This window comes from Oratosquilla oratoria, chromosome 10 (assembly GCF_046742065.1).
Source record: "Oratosquilla oratoria isolate Oo_2021 chromosome 10, ASM4674206v1, whole genome shotgun sequence".
NCBI classification, from domain to species: Eukaryota; Metazoa; Arthropoda; class Malacostraca; order Stomatopoda; family Squillidae; genus Oratosquilla; species Oratosquilla oratoria.
The window spans coordinates 9,847,820-9,872,514 of record NC_134786.1 but is presented as its reverse complement, the minus strand read 5'-3'; the positions used below and the strand labels follow the sequence as shown (position 1 = coordinate 9,872,514).

At 37.4% G+C, this 24,695-nt stretch overlaps 1 protein-coding gene across 13 annotated transcripts in view; it reads left to right on the top strand.

Moving 5' to 3' along the window:
* Trpm (transient receptor potential cation channel, subfamily M) overlaps nucleotides 1-24,695 on the top strand; it is a 320,107-nt gene that overhangs the window by 274,643 nt on the left and 20,769 nt on the right. For 8 of the 13 annotated variants that reach the window (XM_076191463.1, XM_076191459.1, XM_076191457.1 and 5 more), the window contains 5 exons: nucleotides 7,386-7,451; nucleotides 18,701-18,991; nucleotides 21,775-21,932; nucleotides 22,059-22,205; nucleotides 23,698-23,899. In XM_076191463.1, coding sequence (XP_076047578.1) covers nucleotides 7,386-7,451; nucleotides 18,701-18,991; nucleotides 21,775-21,932; nucleotides 22,059-22,205; nucleotides 23,698-23,899 — 864 coding nt within the window. The remainder of the gene's footprint in view (nucleotides 1-7,385; nucleotides 7,452-18,700; nucleotides 18,992-21,774; nucleotides 21,933-22,058; nucleotides 22,206-23,697; nucleotides 23,900-24,695) is intronic. The other 5 variants (XM_076191469.1, XM_076191467.1, XM_076191466.1 and 2 more) reach the window with 1 other exon arrangement.

Here is a 24,695-nt window from a genome sequence, read left to right as displayed (position 1 = left end):
GAACAATTAAAATGTGTTCTCGATTCTCGCGCTAGATGGCGATAGGGCATGCGCGTTATACGTCGGTGCTCGCTATCTGTGTACTGAGATAACGAAGTGCATGGGTGCGCATTATAACCCGATGCGCATTTTAAGCCGGAAAATACGGTAAGTTGGAACTGTACATAAATTTGAGACTAGGTATGATTAATTGGAGAGTGAGAGACAAGACCCAATGAGCATTGCTTCTTTCCTGTACATTACAATTAGGTAAATATAGGAGGGAGTAGTTGTCAGTTGGAAGTGAGAGTGTTGATGAATTTTTAAAATAAACAGCAAGAATATTATTTTTCTGTGACCAGTATCTTGCAGGATCACCACTTGCAGTACTCATCATTGCTCCCATTTCTATTGAGAAGTGGAAAGAAATAACTGAAGATTTGTTATATGATATAAAAGTGGAAGTATCAGGAGTATGAATAAAGATTACTGATAATGATTATCACCTTGAGAATTGGTGACTGAAAACCTGCAACCCCAGAGTGGTTGGCAATGGTCTTTGAGCTCTCTCATAGACTAGGAAAAAATTAATTATTGTCTATTTTGCATTAGTATGTTAACCTAATTGTGTGGGGTCCCATCTCTTTGTCTCCATATGTTCAACTTGACTTTGTGTTATTATTTTATTAATTTTTTTTTTTCTCTCTCCAATAACAATATGTACAATTTTTGTCCAATAACTTCAGTACCTATAAACTTTCCCTAGTTTCACCCACTGCACCAGGCATCTTCAAGTATTCAGGTAGAGGGGTATAAAATGGTACAATACAAAGTTGAGATATTCTGGATTGGACATCAATATTACACTATCGTAGAACTCAGAAAGGTGGCTATCTCCCCATGAGTGTTATATGTTTGTCGTAGCACAATAGGAAACCCCCACACTGTTCCAATGCTTCACACATATTTTGTTGTATATTAATTGCTTGGTAGTAATCTCTGATTAACACCAAGCAATCAGAGATTAGCACTGAGCTAATGGGAGGGTTTTAAGAGGACATGAGAATAAATTGAGAAAGACTTCATGTCTGAAGGATATATTTACCTAGTTGTATTATACGAGAAAGGAGCTATGCTTGTAGTGACCCATCTCTATATCTTTCAGTATCAAGTTTGTTCTTACATTCTTGAATAGTATTTGCACACACTGTTGCCTCATCTAATTTATTCCAGATATTCAGGACTCTGTGTGGGAAGCTGTTCTTTTTCAGATCTCTTCTATAACTATCCTTTTTGAGTTTCTTTTCATGTCTTGTTTTTCTCTTGTCCCATTTTAATAAATCATCTCTAGGACTTCTATTCCTTTCATGATTCTGTAAATAGTCAGTAGATCTCCTCTTTCTCTTTTTTGTTCCAGGGTTGGTAGTTCCAATTTGGACAATCTTTGTTCGTATGTCAATTTGGAGAGTGTTGGTGCCATCTTCTTTCTAATTTCTTTATATTATTTTTAGTACTGGGTGTCCATAGTGTCACAGCATAATCCAATTTTGGTCTTATCAGTGTAACTAATATTTTCTTTACCATTTTCTCATCCAAATAGTCAAAAGCCACTTTCATTAACCTTAGGAAATTGAATGTTTCTCCGACTATTGTGTTGATATGCTTGTCTGGTTGTGTATGGGTGATGATGTACTGTATTAAAGGGAATGGGATGGGGATGAGGAGGGTGAGGGAGTATGTATGGAAAATAAATTGATGCAGCCTTAAAGGATTTCTCCCTGTATTCTCCATTTCTGCATGAGGGGGCAGAGAAGGGGGTGGAAGTCACCAATTTAATGAAGCGGCCTTGCTGTGGATGTGCTGTGTCTTGCAACACTGCTTCTGACCCAGGGCAGTGGGCAAAATGTAGGGATGACCTGTCATCCAGGAAGAGCCAAGATAGGAGGGAGGGAAGGGGGTGGATGGGAGTGTGTGGGGATGGAATGGGTGGGAGTGGTTTTTATGCCTTTGTTTTTTGGCTACCTCCCTTGTAAGGGGGAAAAACCCTTTGGTATATGTATGTATGTATGGAAAAAGTAAAGAGCACCAGACTCAGAAGGAGGTAATTTAATCCTGACATTTCGAGCCCTGTCCAGGGATCATCATCAGGGGTTGCAATGGGGAGGCAGTTAATCCTTCTTTATATACCAAAAGCAATACATGTGGTGCACTTGGCATCATCACTTTGCGGGTTGTTTTCATCCAAATAGTGTGTATGTGTGTGTTTACCTAATTGTAGTATACAGGAAAGGAGTAATGATCATTGGGTCCTGTCTCCTATTCTCTAATTGTCTAACATACCTAGACTAGAATTCATTTATGGTTCCAACTCAATCCATATCTTTGACTTCCAATTATCATATTTAGATTTGAACTCGTGTATTGTTTGAGCTTGGACTATATCACCTTCTAAGTTATTCCATATATTTATACATCTATATGGAAAACTATTTCTTCACATCCGTTAGACAAGTGGTCTTTCTTAATTTACTTCCATGACTGCTTAAAGCCCTCCCATCTTTAATCAGGAGATTTCCTCTATCAATGCAATCTATCCCCATTAGTGACCTGAATAATGTTATGATATCACCTCTTTCTCTTCAATATTTCAAAGTTGGCAGAGTTGGTACTTTTAGTCTTTCCTCATATGGCTTATCTGCTAAGCTGGAGACCAGTTTGGTTGCTGCCCTTTGTATTGTATCCTTCACTCTGTATGGGGACCATGCTACTGGCTCATATTCCACTCTTGGACGTATCAGGGTTTCAATGAGTTTTTTCATCATACCTTCATCCATATATTGGAACGCCACTTTAATCTTCTGCAGTAGTCCCTATGGCTCTCCCACAATCCTGCTTATGTATCTGCCAAGTGATAGGTTGTTTTTTATCAATACTCCCAAGTCTTTCTCCTCTTTTGCTTTTGTAATGTGTTCACTTCCCAAGGAATAGTTTAAGGATGGCCTTTTGCTACTATTGCCCATTTCCAGAACTTTGCATTTTTTGGAATTGAACTTCATTTCCTAGTCTTAGCTCCATGCAAAACTAGTATCTAGATTTTTGTCCTCATTTTTCACTCTTCTTATGATTTTTGCATCATTTGCAAAAATGTTGTCATAGCTTGTTGTTCCTTCCATCATGTCATGAACATAGACATGAAACATTGTTGGTGCAAGCACTGAACCTTGTGGTACTCCACTCCTTACCACTCTCCAGCTTGATATCTTGTCCTTTACTACTCTCCTCATGTATCTTTCCTTCAAAAAGTCCTTAATCCATTCTAATAGTTTGCCTCTCAGTCCTCCAACATGTTCCAATTTCCACTAAAGTCAAATGTGAGGTACTTTATCAAATGCTTTATCAAAGTCCAGGTACATGCAGTCCACCCACCCCTCTCTTGCAGTACATCAGTCATTCTTGATTAAAAATTTAAAAGGTTCAACACATGACCTTCCAGATCTGAAGCCAAACTGACTGATTGTCTGTCAGAATGTTCATCTTTTCAAGATATTTGGTCCATTGATATTTCATAATTCTTTCACATAATTTCACTATTGTACTTGTTAGTGATACTGTCCTATAATTATTGGTGGTTCCTTGTTTTCACCTTTGTGAATTGGCACCATGTTTGCCCTTTTTCCTGTCAAGTGGCACAATGCCTTCTTTCAATGAACATGTTTTAAGACTGTGGATCTTGTCTGCTAGTTGTTCCTTACATTCTTTAAGTAACCAGTTTGGGGTCCCCTCAGGTCCCAATGATCCCAGGAGATTGAGCACATCCTTCACTTCTACATTTATATCTGCTAAATCTGTTTTTTTGCTCCCCTTGCTTTTCTCAAAAAAGATGTGCTCTTTTGTGAAGAGTCATTCATAATTTCTGCCTCAGCTGAGACCTCTTCAAAGACCTCATCATCTACTATTAATTTGATGATTTCTCCCCTGTGTCTCAATTTACCATTGATAAACCACTAAAACAGTTTTGGTTCATCTTTGCATTTTTCTACTACACCTCTTTCAAAATTGCTTTCTTTCTCCTTACAGATTCGGGTATAGTCATTCATAGCTTGTTTTAAGCATCTTTTCTTTTATTCTTTTCCTCCATTTTCCCCAAGCCACATCCTTGACCTTTTTTGCAATCTCACACTTTTTGTTAAACCAATCCTGTTTTTGTTTCTTCCTTTTGCTAGTCTTTGGCACATGTTTGTTCAGTCCCCTGTTGAAAATGTCAAGAGATTTCCCATTTCTTCCTTATTCCTGTGGTATTCATTAATTCCTCCCGGTTTGTTTCTTCAAAGAATTTTCTCAACCCTAAGTAATCTGCTTTCCTAAAATATAGTCTCCCTTGCCTGATTCATTCCTTGGCTTCATTTCCTCATCCTCCAGCTGAAAATTCAGTTATAACATGGTCACTTTCTCCTATTGGGCAAAGGTAGTTCAAGGAGATGATGATGTCTGGTTCTTTGGTTACTAACAGATCTAGTCTTGTGGGAGTGTCATCTCTTCTTACCCAGGTCACTTCCTTTACCCACTGGGTTATTGTGTTCTCTATTACTATATTCAACAGTGTATTTCCCCAGGAATCTGCTTTGACACTTGCTTCCCATTCCTCCCATTTGACATCACCACAATTAAAATATCCAATAACAACTATGTTACTACTTTTTTCAGAATTTTTCTTGAGGAAAATAGTTGTATCCTTTAACATTTCTTGATATTTAGTTTCATCCCAAGAACTTGTCTTGGGGGAACAAATGCCATCATGAAGTCTTTATTGTGTCCTTTAGTACTGATCTTTAGGTGAATTGCTTCAGCCCTGCCTTCACTCAGATTTTCCACTATTATTTCACTTCTCCCCACAAATATTACTCCTCCACCATTTTTTTCTTCTCTGTATCATCTCCAATAAGTGTATCTGTTGTTCTCCAACTGTAGATCAACATTTTTGGGGAGTTTAGTCTCTACTAGACACAATGTATCAGGCTCATTTATTCTTAAGTAGTCATTTATCTCCAACCTAGCTTATAATAATCCATCAACATTAGCATATGCTATTCTAAGTTTCCTTATAGTGCTTACTTTGCAATGCTGCCTTCCTGTTTTCTTAGAAATAATTTCTTCACCTTCTGATTGACAACTCAAAAAAAAAAAAAAATGCTCTTTTTCTTCATTGGTCCTCCTATTATTTTTTACTTTGGCTTCCTCTTTGTAAGCATCTCTCCTAATCAAAATATTTTTTTAATCTTTTCATGCTGATTACTTCTTTTGCCATGGCTTGCAACTTGAACTTTATTTTCACTGGACATGCACAATTTCTCTTATATTTGCCTAACCTATACATGCTGTCAATCTAGTCTGTTACATCCAAGTCCTTCCCTAGAGTTATTGATGTAATTTTCTTAATAATTTTCATTTCCTTTACTTGACATAACTTGCTTAAGGTGTTTTATTCTTCTTGGCATCCAAAAAGTAAGACGCACCTAGACTTGTCTACATCTGTGTGTGTGTAATGTTATTAGATGGATGTATTGACAAAGAACTATGTTCATATAATTTTCATGTAACATCATTATCAAGTACTCCAAAAGTCTCAATCCCCCATCCCAGAAAATAAGAATAAGAAAACAAAGATGCTGATGCAGCATGACAGAAATTATAGAGAAGATGAATGTGATATAAAATGTGAAGGGCAAGAAAATTGAGAAATAATAAAGGAGTAATCCTAACAAAAGTGCTGAGGAAATAGGGAGTATTTCTCTCTCTCTCTCTCTCTCTCTCTCTCTCTCTCCCCCATTCTCTCTCCATTGTATGAGGATCAAAGGAAATTATTCCAGTCATTCCATCCCTATTACAGTATTTTCCGGCGTATAGTGCGTGATTTTTTTCCGTTGGAAGGGCCTAAAAAGGGGGGTTGCACGTTATCCGGTGGTGCGCATTATCTGCGGCCTACGATAAAAATTCTGTGGCTGTGTGTGTAATTTTTTTTCACAACGTGACGATATTGGCCGTCACAAAGTTGGGAGGCACACTTCTCCGGGACGTTCCGTAACAACAACAAGAACAGCCATGGTGACATAAAAGAATACGCCAGCATGGTCTACCGTTTATAAATATTTGGTATAGGTAGGTATCTATCGAATCTTATTTTTCATGTTCAAATAGGCCTAAACACCATGAAACATGACCAATATTCATGATATTTGCCCATGTTTACAGCATCTTAGTTTGAATTTTTATGTTGGCTTTGTTGCTTCACTTTAGGTATGGTACAAATTCCGTTGCGGCCGTTCATAAACTCGTGTCAAACACCCGACTACAACACCCTCTTTCGGGAGTTATATTAACTAAACGTCACCTCGATGAGAGACTGTCCTATTTCACCACTGTCATTGCAGGCTGAAAGCTAAAACGAAACAGTCTGTAATTTGTTTCAGTATTAGATATAAAAAAAAATGGTAAAGACGAACTATTTCCTCAAGATATAAAATGAACATTTTCTGTAAAAATCCCGAAATTTTTGTGTATATTTTACTTTCAATAAACTTTTTTTAGATCATATTTCCTACAATCTATTTAAGCTACAAAGTAATAAGGGACCAACGCACAACATGAGTCATATACCGGTACCGTACATGTAGTTCCGACTTTTTCTTAGTTGTGTCCAGATTGATGCCTAAACTGACACTTAATTTAGTGACAAATCAACAGATTTCCCAGCGGTGGCTCTAGCCAATGAAAAATACTTCTCCATGTAACCTTGTTCACATAATATAAATACCGAGGTAAAACTGCGTTATAGACAAATGCGATCGGGCATGCGCGTTATACGTTGGTGCGCGCTATCTGTGTACTGAGATAACGAAGTGCATGGGTGCGCATTATAATCCGATGCGCATTTTAAGCCGGAAAATACGGTACTTGAGAGACCAGATAATTTGCCTGTTACTGATGTGTTGTCAACCCCCAATGGTAGGGTGAAATGTTAAAGCTGAAAATTTTATGCTAATAAAAATGCTAGTGGAAGGTAAGGAATTTGTGCCAGGGATATGCATAGCTACAGCTGAGGCCATCACCTTTGATTATGTGTTTGGACAGCTACAGGTAGCTGTTGAGTATCAAACACAGGTCCATGTAATTATGAGGCAAATCTGATTCTCATCTTGTCTCAACAGCACACAATGGTAGTAATAAAGCAAGGGAAAAATATTTGCACATCTACATGATCATAAAAACATGAGAAATTTGTTGTGTAGGAAGAGTTGATTATATGCAGAAACTCCACATGGCATGGTACAATATTTTTATAGAGACATGAATTGACTTATTCCCCCTCCTTCTTTCTCTTTCTCTTTCCCCTTGCTGCCCTCAAACAGACAGGGAAAATTGAATCCTGTGGGCACATGCAGCCCAGTCCAACTCCAACAGTACAGCTTAAAGAGGTAAGGAGTATCAGGTCCAGAATGTGGTCAGTTGGTGGCTTGGTACTAAGTAATTGTGGGTCATAATTTGGTTTTACAATATTACACGGCTGTTTGGTGGTTTCGTCAATTTAGCATTTGTGTTTTAAGGTACTCAGATATTAAGTGGTGGCTGCCTTTTTGTATATACCTAATTGACTTTATTAGGTACATGCATTCTTAATGTAGCTTTATAGAAATCATTGGTTGTGTATATGCTTCATAGTTGTTAAGTAGCTATTTATGTACTGTATATTTTTTATGGAACAGCTACAAGTGGTGTTTATCTGGAATCTGGAACATAATGTCTCTGCTCAAAAATTTCCACAGAAAAGGGTTCATAATATCTTCTCAGTAAAATGTCACCATCTTCCAAATATTAAAAAAAAAAAAAAAAAATCAGAAAAAAATTAATGAAGATATAAAGAAATGTTCATATAAAGATGCAATCTAGTTTGTAGAATTTCATATTGTTGAGAAATAGTGAACAGAATTCTCTGAAAACTTTTATTGTAATTTTGATAATCTTTCATGGACAAAGGGACACTGGCTAATCATATCATTCAGATTTTTATTGTAGCAAGCGAACTGAAGTCATAGAAAACCACTTAGTTTATTTTTAATCTTTTCCAACACAGATGGGACTAGTGACAGGTATCTGGTAGTGGTGGTCTCTGCAACCCATTGTTTCTGTCAACTTAAACTCTATTTCCTCTGTCTTCTTACAACAGAAGAGCTGACAAATGGCAACTGTTCCCTTCCTCATACTACTTTCCACCAGTGACTTAGAAACAGTCACTGACAGACAAGATTCATAGTTTTATTGTGTACTCATTAAAAGAAGTAGTAGTCATGTGATTGAAAGAAAGCTAATATGGTACCAATTCATAAAATTGGCAGTAAGGAGACACTACAAAATTACAGGCCAGTATCACAAATCAACACAATAGTGAAATTGTGTAAAAAGATTATGAAAGATTGATGGATCAGACATTTTGAAAAGATGTGAACAATTTGACAGACAGCCAATTTGGCTTTAAATCAGGAAGGTCACATGTGCAGACCCAGTTAAACTTTCAGTCAAAAGTTGTTAACCACTTCAGCACGAGTCAGATTCTCACATGCAGCATCGACTGCTATATGTACAATTCATCACACTACTCGCATTATAAAATATAAAGTCACTGCTGTATTACTTGTTCTCTTTTATTCTGAGTAATAATAAACACAGAAAACATGATCAAACCAGTTCACAGAATTGGGGGGTACAACTACAAAAAAATAATAATCAAGATGCCAACATCCTTGTGTACCTACTCATGCCTCATGACACCTACGTTGGTGTCATCATACCAAAGTGATATGCTGGAAGAGAGGGAGGTCTGGGTAGATTGTGTGTACTCAGATCTAAAAAAAAGCCTTTGATAGAGTACTTCACACTTGACTTGTGGAAACTGGAGCATATTAGAGGACTAAGAGGTAAACTGCATCATATGGATGAAAGATTTCCTGAAAATCTGGTGTATATTAAAGGATTAGATATCAGGAAAGAGACCAGTGACCAGTGGAGTCCCATAGGGTCTAATACTGATGATGATGATGATATGGTTTAATGTCACAAACTCCTTCCATCGGAAGGCTAGGACAACGCCCCTTAGAGAGGAATTTGTAGCGCGGAATTTAATAAACCATGCACTTGGTTCAACTTTACTAGTACCTGTAATGTTTCTTATGTTAATGACACAATGAAAGGTACAAGAGGCTATGCTAATACATGTGCAGATAATTCAAAGATTATGAGAAGAGTGAAGAACAAGAAGGACTATAAGCTGTTGCATAAAGGTCTGGATACTATATTTGCCTGGAGCCAAGAATGGAAAAGGAATTTCTCTACCAAAAATTCAAAGTAATGGAAATGGGTAAAAACTCAACTATTCATTGGGAAATAAATCTATTATAAAGGCAACCTGTCACCTGACAGACATATCAGTTAGATTGATGAAGAGACATATGGATTGCTGCAGAATATTAAGGTGGCTTTTCATTTGATAGATGAGATGATGAAAAAACTCAAACCTAAATATATTAGGTTTCAACAACCAACCTACCAGACAATCTCAACATAACCAACAAGTAACTTTCCATGACATAACAATGTGCTTTCCTTCCCTCCAAACACAAACATGCATACATGCATACCTCCTCTCAGAACTCTACCCAATAAAGTTTGTAGAACTAGAAAGGATAATAGTCTTCATTTAAGAAAGTACCCATAAACCATGAAAAGTAAATCGGCCGAATTAATTGATAAGTATTATGATGCAAAAATTAAATGAGCTTGAATTTTTACATTTTTCAAAGTTTCTAGACTTTATTCATTCACACTCTGGAATAGAAATATGTAGATTAAGAAATTATAATCATGAATACAAATTGAGGGCTGGAATTCCGAAACAAACTTTTATTTTCTAATGTAAAATATATGTATATTTACTTAGATATGTGTACATTTACATATATTTAAGTGTTGTATTTTATTAATAAAATTCACTTCTTACCTGAATAAAAAATTACCATAAAGAAATGATCTAATCTCAACTCAGTTGAAGTTAGTTATTTGCTGCAGTTGAATTATTATAACTTGCGAGAAATTCCTTTCTTCTAATAACCTCAATATTTTTGTCAAGGACTGTTTTTATTATTGAAATATGTTTTCTTAGAACATTTCAAGGTTACTGGAAGACATTTATACAATAACTTTTTGTCCCAGGGACATTTTGGTCTGGAGACATTAGTGGCATGTCGTTAATGAATGGAGATATTTTGGGTGGAGACATTTTGGATGTACAGTATATCATTTCTCTGTGTAGTGGGCTAATTTTCATGTCTGTTGACCAGGTGCTTCAAATACTTCTAGTACTGCTACAGATACTTGTCTCCATTATTGATTTAGTTATTGGCTTTATGTGGATTTCACGATATGAATTTTTAGTTACAGACGCTCCTCAACTTACATTTTAGTTACATTCCGAATGGCCGAACGTAAGTTGAAAATGAACGTAAGTTGTTACTGTACTATACATCCGTAAATTCTATTACCGTATCTTATAAAACACCCCTAAATTATTAATTATACACATAACATTGTAAAATAATAACATTAATTTCAAATCAATTCAAGCAACATAAATTGAGATGGTGGAGGAGGAGGAGGCAAGGCATGTTCAGTTTGTCGTTTGTGCAATGTAAACAATGGACGCAGCATTGTGCGCAAGTATCGTTTGAACTACAGAGAGCGCGCTAAACTAAAAAATTCACTCAAAAACAATTTTTTTACAATTTTTTTTTTTACAGTCAGTTCAAACATAAAATCGAAAAAACGTAAAACGAATGAACGTAAGTAGAGGAGCGTCTGTATTTTCTTGTTACCTTTGTGAGTACCTCCTACTGATCAGTGTTTTTGTGTATTTCGATTGCAAAATATTTCCATATTATCAGTTCTAATGCTTTTCTTTGTAGTTATATTTTTTTGGAACATATGTTAACTTACATTTACTACAATGTATTTTTGAACAATAATTATATTTATTTTGCTGGTCATATAGTAATAGCAATTTTATTACTTTGAAGGTTTGATGGTTACATTTATATGTGCACTGTCATGATTAAATGTGCTGTAGATTTGTTTCTTTACAGAGTATAATTTTTCTGGTTATTAGAAGCTATAGCATAGTATTCATTAACACAAGTAAGGTTTAAATGTGTAGTAGAAATTCTATAAGCCGTACACCTCCATCTGCTATGCAGTTGATTAAGAAATACTGACAAGGATTTTTTCTTGTAAATATCTGTTAGACTTTCTTAATACATAAAGAGCCAACTTTCTAATGCTAATACAATTTCTGAAGTAATGGTAGGCTGGTATGTGGGTACACAGAGCATTTGACCATGGATTTCCTGGTGCATTGGGGTCCCAAATGTCACAGTGATGATTAAGCCAGCAATAGAAATTTAAGTTTAAGGTCAAAATGATGAGTTTTATAAGATATCATAATGCAAGGAAAGGAAGGTATTCCTTGAGAATAGTATGGAGAAATGGTTATGCTGGTAGAAACAATGAAAAGAATGTATGAAGTAATAGTTGTGCCCTGTGTAATGTATGGGAGTAAGACTAAGTAATGTATGTATTTTTCATTGCTGACAATTAACCAGCTCATCCATCCTTGGGGACAATACTGTGCCAAAGAGGTGAGATCACAGAAGTGTTAAAGAAGAGATTTAAGGAAGGTAGCAGAAAGGAGGGGTAGTGGAAGATAAAAGTCATCAACATTCTTCATATTGAAAGCCTGGTAACTTTAGGGACTGTTTGTAGGCACCCCTATGGACCAGAGTCACATGTTCATATATGTTAGAGTTTCAAATCTCTAACTTCAAGGAATAATGATACTTTTGTACCGTTGCTGTCCCTCCTTTATGTTGCTCCCTTGAACCTGTCCTCTAACATGTCTGTAACTCTACCTCTTGTTGATCCTTCTGTGGTGGGGAGAAAATAATTCTGTCGCTGTGTTCTCATGCATGTCACATAGTGAAGCTAAATAGTATGGAGTGAGGGACTAGGAATCCTTCATGTTGTATTTTCCTCCTATGAAAATTCAAGACATAAGAGGGTCTGGAAGGAGAACTCCAGCCAGAATCCTAGTAAATGGTTTAATAAATGTGTATGGATGTGGTACTGATAAAAATAAAATGGAACACATTAATGGTAAGAAACATAGATGCTTTAGCATTGAGTGAAACTAAGTTGAAAGGGAGGGGTGAATGTGGTGGGGAGAATGTTAGGAGTGACAAGTGTGTGAGAGAGGGAAGGAGTAGCACTGATGGTACATGATAATATAGGAAAAAGTGTTATTGAGTAGAGGGAAGTGTCTTAAAGATAAAGAGAGTGAAAGTGAAATTGGGACGGGGCAATGGACTTTAGTGAGTGCATATGGTCTTGGTAGTGAGAAAAGTGAAGGGGAGAGGGGGCCTTTTGAATTTATCTGAATATATATATATATAGAATTTTGGGAGGAATTTGAAGTAGTGGTGCTAGATGATCTTAGTGTTAGGGAAAGAGATGAGATGATAGAGTAGTTGGGAGTTTCAGAACTATAGTGGAGAGATGTCAGAGATGTGTTTAGAAAGGGAGTTAATGATAGCATTGTTTAAGAAGATAGAGAATCATAAGTATACACTCAGCCCCTGATTTAATGGACCTCAATATAATGGATATTGAAAGCAACAGACAAAATCCAATGACTCGGAATAAATTTCTGAGTCCCCTCACTTTATGATCCCAGCATATCAAAAACCTGATTTCACAGTTCTTGGTAAGTCTGATGGTAAATTACAGTAATTATGTTAAATTTATTATATGTACATTATATTTACATTATATCTACATTGTATTTACAGTGTACATATCTTTTTAATTGTCATATTACAGATTTCACATAATTTCATGTATCAGACAATTGGAAATACCAGACTAAAGCTCCCCACTCTTGTCAGTTAAATTGAGAAATGGGTGTACATTGGAAAAAGTGGTGGAGAGGAGGGTAGTTGAGAGGGCATTATGGACTCTGTAGTGGTACCCAAAGGGAGTATTGGAAAATTTCTAGATTTTAATGTTTTCTGGGGAGAGAGCAGGGGATTGTCTGATAGAAGAGACATTAAGAGTGGAGGAGGAAAAGGGAGGGATGTAGAGAAGCTTCCTACTGCAACTACCTTTCCCTCCCTATCCTCCTTCACATTTAGCAACTCCCTAAAATACTCTGCCTACCTTCCTCTTACTGCCTTCTCTTCCATTATCATCTCTCCATCTGCACCTTTTACCTTTTCTTCTCTACTTGACTTGCCTCCTCTTCCTCTCATAATTTCTTTCCAAAACATCTTTTTATTACTTTCAAAATTTTCTGTCATACCCACTACCCCATTTCACATCTGCTCTCTTCTTTGTCTCCTTTACTTTTGCTTTACTTCTCTTCCCTTTTCTTTACCTCTCATATGATTCCCTTGTCCTATTTTGTAACCAACCTGTGAAAGCTCATTTCTTCTCTTCTACAACTTCCTTTGCTTCCTCATCCCACCACTCACTACCCTTCCTTCTATTTCCTCCCATCCTCCTTGTTCCACACACCATCTTTGCACACCTTGCGACTCCCTCCTTGAACCATCCCCATTCCTCCTCCACTGCTAGTTCTACTCTATCCTTCACTCCCTCCCACTCCTATCTCAGCTTCTTCTTATACTCCTTCTCCTTTTCTTTCTCATTTAAGCAGTTCACTCTAAGCCTTAGAATATGTACATCCTTAACTCTTCCTATTACACTCCTATCTACCACTACATAGTCCATTAACATTCTATCTACCACCCTTCCATCCATCACCCTCTCCCATGTGTACTTATGCTTGACTTTCTTCTGAAACACTGTATTTGCCATCAACAACTCACTTTCTAGACACATACTTTTCTCAAAACTTTTCTTCACTTCTTATTGTTATGTATTCATTCATGGATATCTTGTACTCTTTCTTGTATCTAAAGGTTCCTCTCTTTCTCTTTCCTTGGGAATAGTGATAGGAATAGTTTGTGATGGTCTTGCAAGATAGACAGCCGAACTGTCCATTTCCTAAACCCAGCAACATCCTCACCTCCTTCAGGTGGTGCACCCCTGAGAGGCTGACACTCAGTCTCTGGACTGGGCCCAAAATCTCAATCAACCTTAACTCTATTTCTTACACCTTCTCATACATGGAGAGCTGACAACTAGCTACATTTCCCCTCCCCCTACTACTTTCAGCCAGTGACATAGAAACAACCATATCTCATTACAACACAGAAAATAATCCTTGTAGAGACCTGATCTCTAGATTGGGCCCAGAAATTTACTGTTCACCTTACCACTTCTTAACAATTATCTACCCCTCTTTTATTCCTGTTTTGTTACATAAAAAGATCAGTACCCTGGTCCCTGCCTTCCCACACCTCCTAATAGCTAGAGACATAGAGAACAACCTAAGCCTATACATGTGCCCAATATGTACAAAACCAATAAACTTTTCACATACATCCATCAAGTGCAACATAGGACACTCCTGGTTCTTACTCACACATACTACACTTTCCAACACAGCCCAACAAAGAATTGGAACTATAACCATCACACTGCAAAATTTACACCCAAAAACACTTCAACACAGAAACATACCCTAAGTACACTACAAATAAACATAAACAGAATTACAAACAAACAAATGGAGCTGTTCTAATTGTTACATAAATACAATATCCATATAACTCTAATTCAAGAAACAACACTATCACTATGACCTGCCTTACCCATATTCACAAATTATATAACAGTAAAGGAAGACCACACAACATAGCATGAAAAAAAAACACTATGACAGAAATAATCTTATCTAAACTCCCAAGTTTACATCCCTCAACTCCAACCACTCAACTCAATAAGAAACTGAGAATGGGATGAACAGGAGAGGCCAAGAGATAGGTGTCATTGGAGAATGGTTGTGATTGAATGATAAATTGACTCAGCCTGAAGGGATTTCTATTCTGCTCTTTATTCTTAAGTAAATGAGGATTGGAGGATTTCTGTGTAATGAAACAGTAGGGTTAAACCAGCTTTGGATGTCAGGCCCTGCTGTGGTGCTGTGGCTTGCTGCATTGCTTTTGACCCTGGCAGTGGGCAATGAACAGCCTGGATATGACCTTTCATTCACAAGGGGTTTAGGTAAAAGGGACAACAAATAGGTGTGAAATAGGTGAACAGTGAATGCATGCCTTAGCTGGCTACCCCCCTTAAAAGGGGGAAAGTGCCTTTTGGTGTATGTGTGTGTGTTTATATATATATATATATGTAAATATAATATGTAAATCCAGTCTAGCTGGAGTGTCTCCCCTTTTCATCTTGGTTCTTTGATCCATTGTGCCATTACACTGTTCTTTGTTTTACTTAGCAGAATATTACCCAATGACATTACATATTCAATTGCTTCCCAGTCTGGCCAATTTTCCTCTCTGCAGTTGAAGTCGTCTAATAGGACCAAATTGTTACTTCATTCAGCTGTCTAATATTTCATGGTAATTTTCACTTCATGCCCTGGTCAGTTGGAAACATGCATCGCTACAAAATATTTTACATTTTCCATATTGTGTGTGTGTGTGTGCATTTACCTAATTGTCTTAATCCAGTTATAGTATACAAAAAAGGAGGAAGTCTCATAGGGTCTAATCTCTTACTCATTGTCATATCTAGTGTGAAATTCATGGATGATTTCAACTTGGGAGATATTATCATGTTCTCTGATTATTATCTACAGACATCTATATACAATGGGTTTCTCCCCCCTTATAAGGAAGATAACCAGCCAAGGCATGCACCCACTGGCACCCAGTTCCATTCCTATCCATCACCCATTTGTTTCCTTCTCATCTTAGCCCCTTATGGGTGAAATGTCGTGCCTGTCTCACACTAACTGCCCAGGTCAGATGCAATGCAGCCAGACACAGCACATCCACAGCAGGGCTAGCTGATTTGTTTGCACAGCAGCAGCACCAGGACCAGATGTACAGTTTTCCATACAGATGCATAAATACTTGAAATAGCTTAGAACAGTAGTTCTTGACCATTTTCAATGCCTGTACCCCTTGATATCTCAGAAATTTTTCTCATACAATACAAATACAATGCAAACATGTGAAAAGGATTAGCGATACAAACCTTGCTTTGCTTTCTCAGAGTAAATACACAGTACCATTGCACTGGCTATCATGTCTCGTACCCCCAGTTTAAGGTTTTGTACCCCTTGGGGGTACAGGTACCCCAGGTTAAGAACCACTGGCTTAGAAGGTGATATAGCCCAAGCTGGAATAGTACATGAGTTTGAATCTTAAATATTGGAAATCAAGGATATAGATCAAGTGTGAACTGTATGTGAATTTAAGGTTAGGTGTGATAAATAGGAGAGTAGGAGATGGGATCCAATGAGTGTTGCTTCTCTCCCTTATACTAGTTAGGTAAGTTGTTTTTAAATAACCCACTGTCGGAGAAACAAAGCAAAAGAAACAGTTGAACTTTATATTTCGACCACTACTGTGGTCCTCTTCATCTGTTGTAGAGGACCACAGTAGTGGTCGAAATATACAGTTCGACTGTTTCTTTTGCTTTGTTTCTCCGACAGTGGGTTATTCAAAAACATTTAATAAATGTGCTACTACATTTTCATCTTGCTAGTTAGGTAAATTCAATGAGGTAAATACACACACAGTCTCCACTCCACCACTTTAGTGCTAATATTTCAATTCTGAAGGAATGAAAGTGGTATACAATACATATAAATCATGCTATAACACCGAGGTTCATATAATGGTGGTTTGGATATGGGAGGGATTATTGTTTTATGTATATGTATGTATGATGTATCAGTTTCTGTTTGTTGCCCAGTGTTAGTTATTCATTTTGTTTGTGTTTGTGTTCCAGTCTGACCCTACTACAATACTTAGGGGATGTACTGTATTGTTATGTTGCAACTCCTCTAAGGTGCAGTTACTGTTGGTTTGCTCTTAACAAATTCTATTCAGGAAATTAAGGTGGAATCAATTTAGACATAATCAACAAACTTTTGCATTAGTTTATCAAAATTTTCCCATTGTCTCAGTGCAAGTGAGTGATGGTAAAACCAGTTTGGAAGTATATTAAAAGTATATACTTTTAAAATGTGTATGAATTACAGTGAAGTCTTTAGTGATATTGAGTATATGAATATTAAAGTAATGTAGTACTGTGTCTTGCTACTTTGCTTCTGACCCAGGGCAGTGGGTGGGATACAGGAATGACCTGTCATCCATGAGGAGCCTAGATGAGGGGGAGGAAAGGGTGGTGGATGGGAGTGGGTACATGCCTTTGACTTGGCTACCTCCCTTACAAGGAAAAAGTAAAGCATTAGGTATATAAATATAGATAGTATATAAGGATATTTTGAAGATGTATTATCATATAAACACATGATCATAGATGTTCAACAAGCTCATCAACTAAACAGTTGCCTTATGTCATTTCCATAGTAAAAATTTGTTTGTGTCAAACTATAAATTTATATCATGAAGTGCTGAGATGGAAAGGGTGGAAAATGGATTTTAATCTGCGTGAAGTGGGTGTGTGCTTTGACTAGGCTATTTCCCTTATAAAGAGGAAAGGGCTTTTGATTTGTATATAGTTTATTAGTGTTCATACTATTGTCTGTGCTCATAGACATATCAGTAATGTTTTGAAAATTATTTAGCATAAGAAAATCTGAGAATATTTGCAGATTTTTTTTTTTTTTTATTCTATTATTCCCTTGTGAGGAGAATGGGACCTGTGTCTTAGAGGTGAAATACATGTGCAATTTTACTTGACAGTTACAACTGTTCAGTTATAACTGTCAGTTGAAACTGCACGTGTGTGGGTGTTGAACTGAGATACCCACACACGTGCAGTTTCAACCGACAGTTATAACTGAACGGTTGTAACTGTCAGTTTAAACTGCACGTGTTTGGCCAGCCTTACAAGGTAACTGAGTTTGCTATATTGCAAGTAGAAATGGTTACAATTCTTAAGGATGCTTATTATGCTTCTCTTTCTGCTTGATTTTCAACAAATCTCTCATCTAGCACTGTACTCTGTAAATTTTCCCCTCAGCTTTTGTATTTGTCATATTATTTTAAGTGTTCCTAGCAGGAGAAGATACAGGGAGTATCACTTTATGAAAGTAGGTATTGTTACAGTTTTGATAAATCTGTTTGATACAAATTCCTAATATACAGTAGACCAGTCATGGGAATTATGGAAAACAAGTGTAAAACTTTAATTTTAGCATAATTTAAACAAGATACAATAGAAAGTGTGAATGCACTGTCATATGATTAAGCTTCATTTTTACATGAAAGTGATCTCGTTAATAGTTAATGGCTTCACCATTAGATATGATGCACTATTACAAAATTGTTGAACTGACAAAATTCTACTTGAATATCCCTGTCTACCTTTTAATACCAACAATAAAATTTTACTGGATGAAATTAAAATGGGATAGAAATCTGAAGTGATGTAGTTCTTATATGAAGTTATTGAGAAGTATGTGGATTGTAGAGATTGTATGAGGTGAATGTATATATTTCCATGCTTACAGGCTCCTCTCTGCAATAATGTTCCTACAGCATCAATCACTACTTCAGCTCCCTCATCACAGCCATCATTGCCTGTCCTTTCCTTAAGTACTAATGTCCAGTCAAGCAGCAACGTAAGGGAAGGTAACAGTGCCCCCCTCCAAGAAAATGGAGCCTCCATTCAGCATGCACAGACATTTGACACCACTACCAATATGGATTCTCATGCATCACAAGTTACCAAGCAACTAACAGCAAGGATCAAATTTTATGAGTTTTATAATGCTCCTATCACCAAGTTCTGGGCACATTCAGTAAGTATACATTACCCCTTCATACATTGTATTTAGGCTGAACTCTGGCACTTGCTAGAGTTGTCTGTTTGCATATTTAAATACAGTAATTTGCCTTTCATTTTCTTTAGTGTTTACACTTCAAAAGCATTTTCCAAACCATAAAGGCAAAAAAAAAAGTAGTAGTAATAATTACCTTTTCCTAAAGCTTTATCACACATCTGCCTTGCCACAGAAATCAGATCCACACAACCCCTACCTTTCCTAAATGACACTTTTCCTTTCCAATCACTCCCTTCATTCCTCTCCAAATCTTCTCAATCAACACCATCTCATAAGTCTTCCCAAATACACTTAACAAATTTGTAGTGGGATTATGTTTTATAATTGTAATATTATATAAATATGTATGTATATCTCTGTATGGAACCATCTTGTGGGTTTCCACCAATGGATTTGTATTCCCGCCATGCCATGGAGCATCAGTATTGCACCAGCTGTGGTCGAGATTACACATTCACTCTGTATTGTACCATACTTTTATATCAATAATGCTTTTGTGGACTTGTTATAAGTTTCAATTACCCACCATAATAAACTGATCCCTCTGAAACTACTGTGTTCACACTTGTCCCCTTTTCCCTTGTGAAGCAGAACTATACAGGCACTCCTCCAGTCCTCTGGCACTCTAACCTATTTTTGACAAATATTAAACAACCTTACCAACCACTCCATTATCACTGTACCTTCCTTTTTTAGACTCTTTGCATGACACCTATCTAACCCATGTGCCTTACTTGCTCTCATCATTTTGATAACTGCTTACACCTCATCTCTTATTTCTCCCACATTTTCCTCATTCATCACTACCATTTTCTTAGCACTCCCCACTGCAACTACTTTCCCTCCCTATCCTCCTTCACATTTAACAGTTCTCAAAAATGCTTTGCCCATTTTCCTCTTACTGCCATCTCTTCCATTATTATCTCTCCACTTGCACCTTTTACTTTTTCTTCTCTTCTTGATTTGCCTCCCCTTCCTCTCTTAATTTCCTTCAAAAACATCTTTTTATTACGGTACTTTAAAAAATATGTCATACTCTTACCCCATTTCACATCTGCTCTCCTCTTTGCTTCCTTTATCTTATGCTTTACTTCTCTTTTCTTTGTACCTCTCATATTATGGATTTGGAAAAGGCTTATGACAGGATAGAATGGAAGGCACTGTGGGAGGTATTGCAGATAAATGGGATAGAAAGCTGTTAAGAGCAGTCAAGAGTTTTTACAAGAGTAGTAGGGCCTGTGTTAGAATTAGAAATGGAGAGAGTGAGTGGTTTGAGGTAAAGGTGGGACTTTGCCAGGGATGTGTCATGTTGCCATGGCTGTTCAATTTATATATGAATGGGATGGTACAACAGGTACATGCAAGAGTAATGGGCAGGGATTGGAGATGGTTAAAGAAAATGGAGATAAATGAGAAATAAGCTAGTTGTTGTTTGCTGATGACACTGCTTGTGGCACGATCAGAGGAGGGATTAAGGAAGTTAGTGACAGAGCTTGGAAGGATTTGTGAAAGGAGGAAGTTGAAGATAAATGTGGTTCAAAGTTAGGTGATGCAGTGTACAAGGGGATAAGATGGCAGCAAATTGGAAGTGAGTATTAATGGAGAGAGACTGGAGGAAGTGGATAGATATAGATGCTTGAGGGTGAATGTGGTGGGAAAGAGAGTAGAGGTGGAGGTAGAATGTAGATTGAGAAAAGCAAGTAAATGCCTTGGAGTATTAAGAAGTGTAATGAGAAATAGACATTTGGGAATGGATGCTAAGAGGAGATTGTATGAAGGAGTGATTGAGCTGACAGCACTGTATGGGGCAGAAACATGGAATATGAGAGAGGAAGAGTTTAAATGTGCTTGAGATGAGGTGCCTGAAAAGTATGGTAGGGGTTACTAAGCTGGATAGAGTCAGAAATGAGGTGAGGAAGAGAGTGGGGATGAAAAGGGAGTTGGGAGATAGGGTTGATGAAAGAATATTAGGATGGTTTGGACACGTGGAAAGAATTAGTGAAGAAAGACTAGTAAAATAGGTGTGGAAAGCAGAGGTGGATGGAGTGAACATGAGGAGGCAACCAAGGATGATATGGATGGATGGGGTAAAAGGGACATTGGGAAAGAGGAATGTCTGTTGAGGAAGGAAGGGAGAAGACAGAAAATAGGGGTGAGTGGAGAATGGTTGTTTATGGATGATACTGTGATACATGGAAGGGAGTGGGTGGGGGATGGTGGGTGAGGGAGTATGTGTGAATGATATTCTGATGCAGCCCGAAGGGATTTCTCCCAGTCTTCTATTCTTCTGCATGAGAGGACAGAGAGGGAGTTGTTAATTAAATGAAGCAGCCTTGCTTTGGATGTGCTGTGTCTTGCTCTATTGCTTCTGACCCAGGACAGTGGGCAAGATGCAGGGACAACCCATCATCCAGGAGGAGCCAAGAAAAGAGGGAGGGGTGGTGAATGGGAGTGGAGTATGTGGGGATGAAATGGGTGGAAGTGGGTTTATGCCTTTGACTTTGGCTACCTCTCTTGTAAGGAGGAAAAAGCCCTTGTTATATGTATGTATTTATGTTTACACCTCAAGTCACAGTACTATTGTCAAAAATAGCATGCAAATTGATATATTCCCTGTAACAATTGAGTGTATGTGTAAAATTGTGTATAGATTCTAAAAATATGATTAAGTTTGTGTTATATATGAGTTATTATTTTGTTTAATAGATTATTGAAGTACTAGAATTATTAATTTCTTACAGTTGGCATTTATGTTCTTCTTGTGTGTATACACCTACCTCGTTCTTGTACGACTTCCTGAAGAACCTGAGTGGGTGGAGTGGTACACTGTGGCTTATATTTCAACACTCCTCTTAGAGAAAATCAGGGAGATTTTGGCTGCTGAACCTGTTGAACTCAGGTAGTGGACTTAATTTGTTTGTTGTCTTTATATTATTTCAGTGGTGACACTTGTTAATTGCTTACATAAGAAAATACTACTTGTAGTTATACATTATTTATCAGTATATACTTTCTCCTTTTTCAGGCAAAAGATCAATGTATGGTCTGCAAAACTTTGGAATGTTTTTGACTTATTTTTTGCATTGTTCTTCCTTATTGGCCTTAGTCTCAGACTGAATCCTTCAACAATGCAGACTGGAAGGGTTATGTATTGTGTTGATATTATATACTGGTGAGGAATTTTCATATTTATATCAGTTATGATCATATGAATATATGACACACTTTAAGAACAACCATGCAATATGTATAGAATGTCACTTTGTTATGGTTATTCACACTTATAAACACTATCTTCATAGGTGTAATATCATAATGAATTATACACAAAGTTGGGTCTGTCAACTTTGAAAGATTGAAGAGAAAAAGGTGATATAATTACAGTATTAAGGTCACTAAAGGGGATAGATTGCATTGACAGAGGTGGATCTCTTGATTAAGGATGAAAGGGCTTTAAGAGGTCATGGGAACAAAATAAGAAAGACCACATGTCTACAGAATATGAAGAAACAGTTTTCCATATACATACATATACCAAGGGCTTTTTCCCCCATACAATGGAGGTAGCCAAAGTCAAAAGGCATAAATGCACTCCCATCCATTGCATCCCCACATGCTCCACTCCCATTCACCACCCCTCCATCCCTTTCTTGGCTCCTCCTGGATGACGGTCATCCCTGTATCTCGCCCACTACCCTGGGTCAGAAGTAATGCAGCAAGACACAGCACATCCACAGTAAGGCCACTTCATTTAATTGGTGACCCCCCCCCTCAATCCCCTCATGCTGAAAAAGAGAAGACAGGGAGAAATACCTTCAGGCTGCATTAAAATGTCATTCACATGTATTCCCTCACCCTCCCATCCCCCTTCTGTGCATCACAACATCATCTATATGGAACCATGCGTACCTGGAAAAGCTTAGAAGGTGATATAGTCCAAGCTGGAACAATATATGAATTAAAATCTAAATATGATAGTTGGAAATCAAGGATATAGGTTAAATTGGAACTGTACATGAATTTGAAGCTAGATATGATCAATTGGAGAGTAGGAAATGGGACACAACAAATATTGCTCCTTACCTGTATACTACAATTAAGGAAATACATATAACATAAGGACTCTTCCCCTGTATAAGGGAGATGGTCAGCCATGATATCCACCCACCTTTCACCCATCCCATCCAGCACCCGTCCAATACTATTTTCCTTTATCTTGCTCCTTGTGGATGATGAGTCATCATCCGCTGCCTGGGATTTCTCCCGTCTTGTCTTTTTCTGCATAGGGGGATGAAGAGAGGTATTGCCAAGTGAATGAAGTGGCCTTGCTGTGGATATGCTGTGTCTTGATACATTGCTTCTGACCCAGGGCAGTGGGTGGGATACAGGGATGACACATCATCCAGGAGGAGCCAAGAAAAGAGGGAGGGAGGGGTGGGGATAAAATGGGTGGGAGTGAAATTATGCCTCTTGACTTTGGCTACCTCTCCTGTAAGAGGGAAAAAGCCCTTGGTATATGTATGTATATATGTTTCAAAACAACTATGTAACAGTACAAGCACTCATATATATATTTTGGATTGAGTCACTGAATAAGAATGATAATATATCTTTTTTACAGAAAATGTGTATTTTAAAAGAATATTTTATTCCTCATCAATAAGGTACCTTCGAATACTGGAGATTTTATCTGCCAACAAATACTTAGGTCCATTGGTGATGATGATGGGAAAGATGATTAAAAATATGGCTTACTTTGTGGTGCTCCTGTTGGTGGTGCTGATGGCCTTTGGAGTTTGTCGCCAAAGTATTCTGTACCCATATGAACAGCCACATTGGAGACTTGCTCGACATATTTTCTATCAGGTATGGAAGATGTGAAGATATATGTATTGTAAGACAGGAAGTAAACACAACAAGAATACATAAGATGTGGGTTTTAACCACTTCAGTACGAGTCAAATTCTCACATGCAGCATCGGCTGCCATATATAATTTGCATCACACCAATCGCATTATAAAATATAAAGTCACTGCTGTATTACTCATTCTCTTTTAGTCTGAGTAATAATAAGCATAGAAAACATGATCAAACCATGTTGTGTATGTTTCTTAAGACAGATTGAACATTTTTAGAAGCTCCACCATGGGATACGAACCCTGACCCGTGCGTCGAAAATCACGAGGGCAGGACGTTAGCAACCATGCTACGGTGATGGTCCTTTTGAACCATCACCGTAGCATGGTTGCTAACGTCCTGCCCTCGTGATTTTCGACGCACGGGTCAGGGTTCGTATCCCATGGTGGAGCTTCTAAAAATGTTCAGCATGATCAAACCAGTTCACAGAATCTGGAGCTAACTCATGTACAACTACAAAATATATATATTTATAATCAAGACGCTGACACCAGCATCCCCAATGTACCCATTCACATCTCTTGATGCCTACATAGGCGTCATCATACGGAAGGGGTTAATATAAGGGAATTATAAGCTCTGTCAGTAGTATTTACTTGACATTTCCCAAATAAATGCACTCAAATAATAATGACAACAATTCACTGACTGAGAACTGATAGCATTACAGTGACAAACAGTGGTCCTTAGGCTCTACCATAAATCTCTATGGGAAGATTTCAACTGCTGTGTGTTGTATTAGTG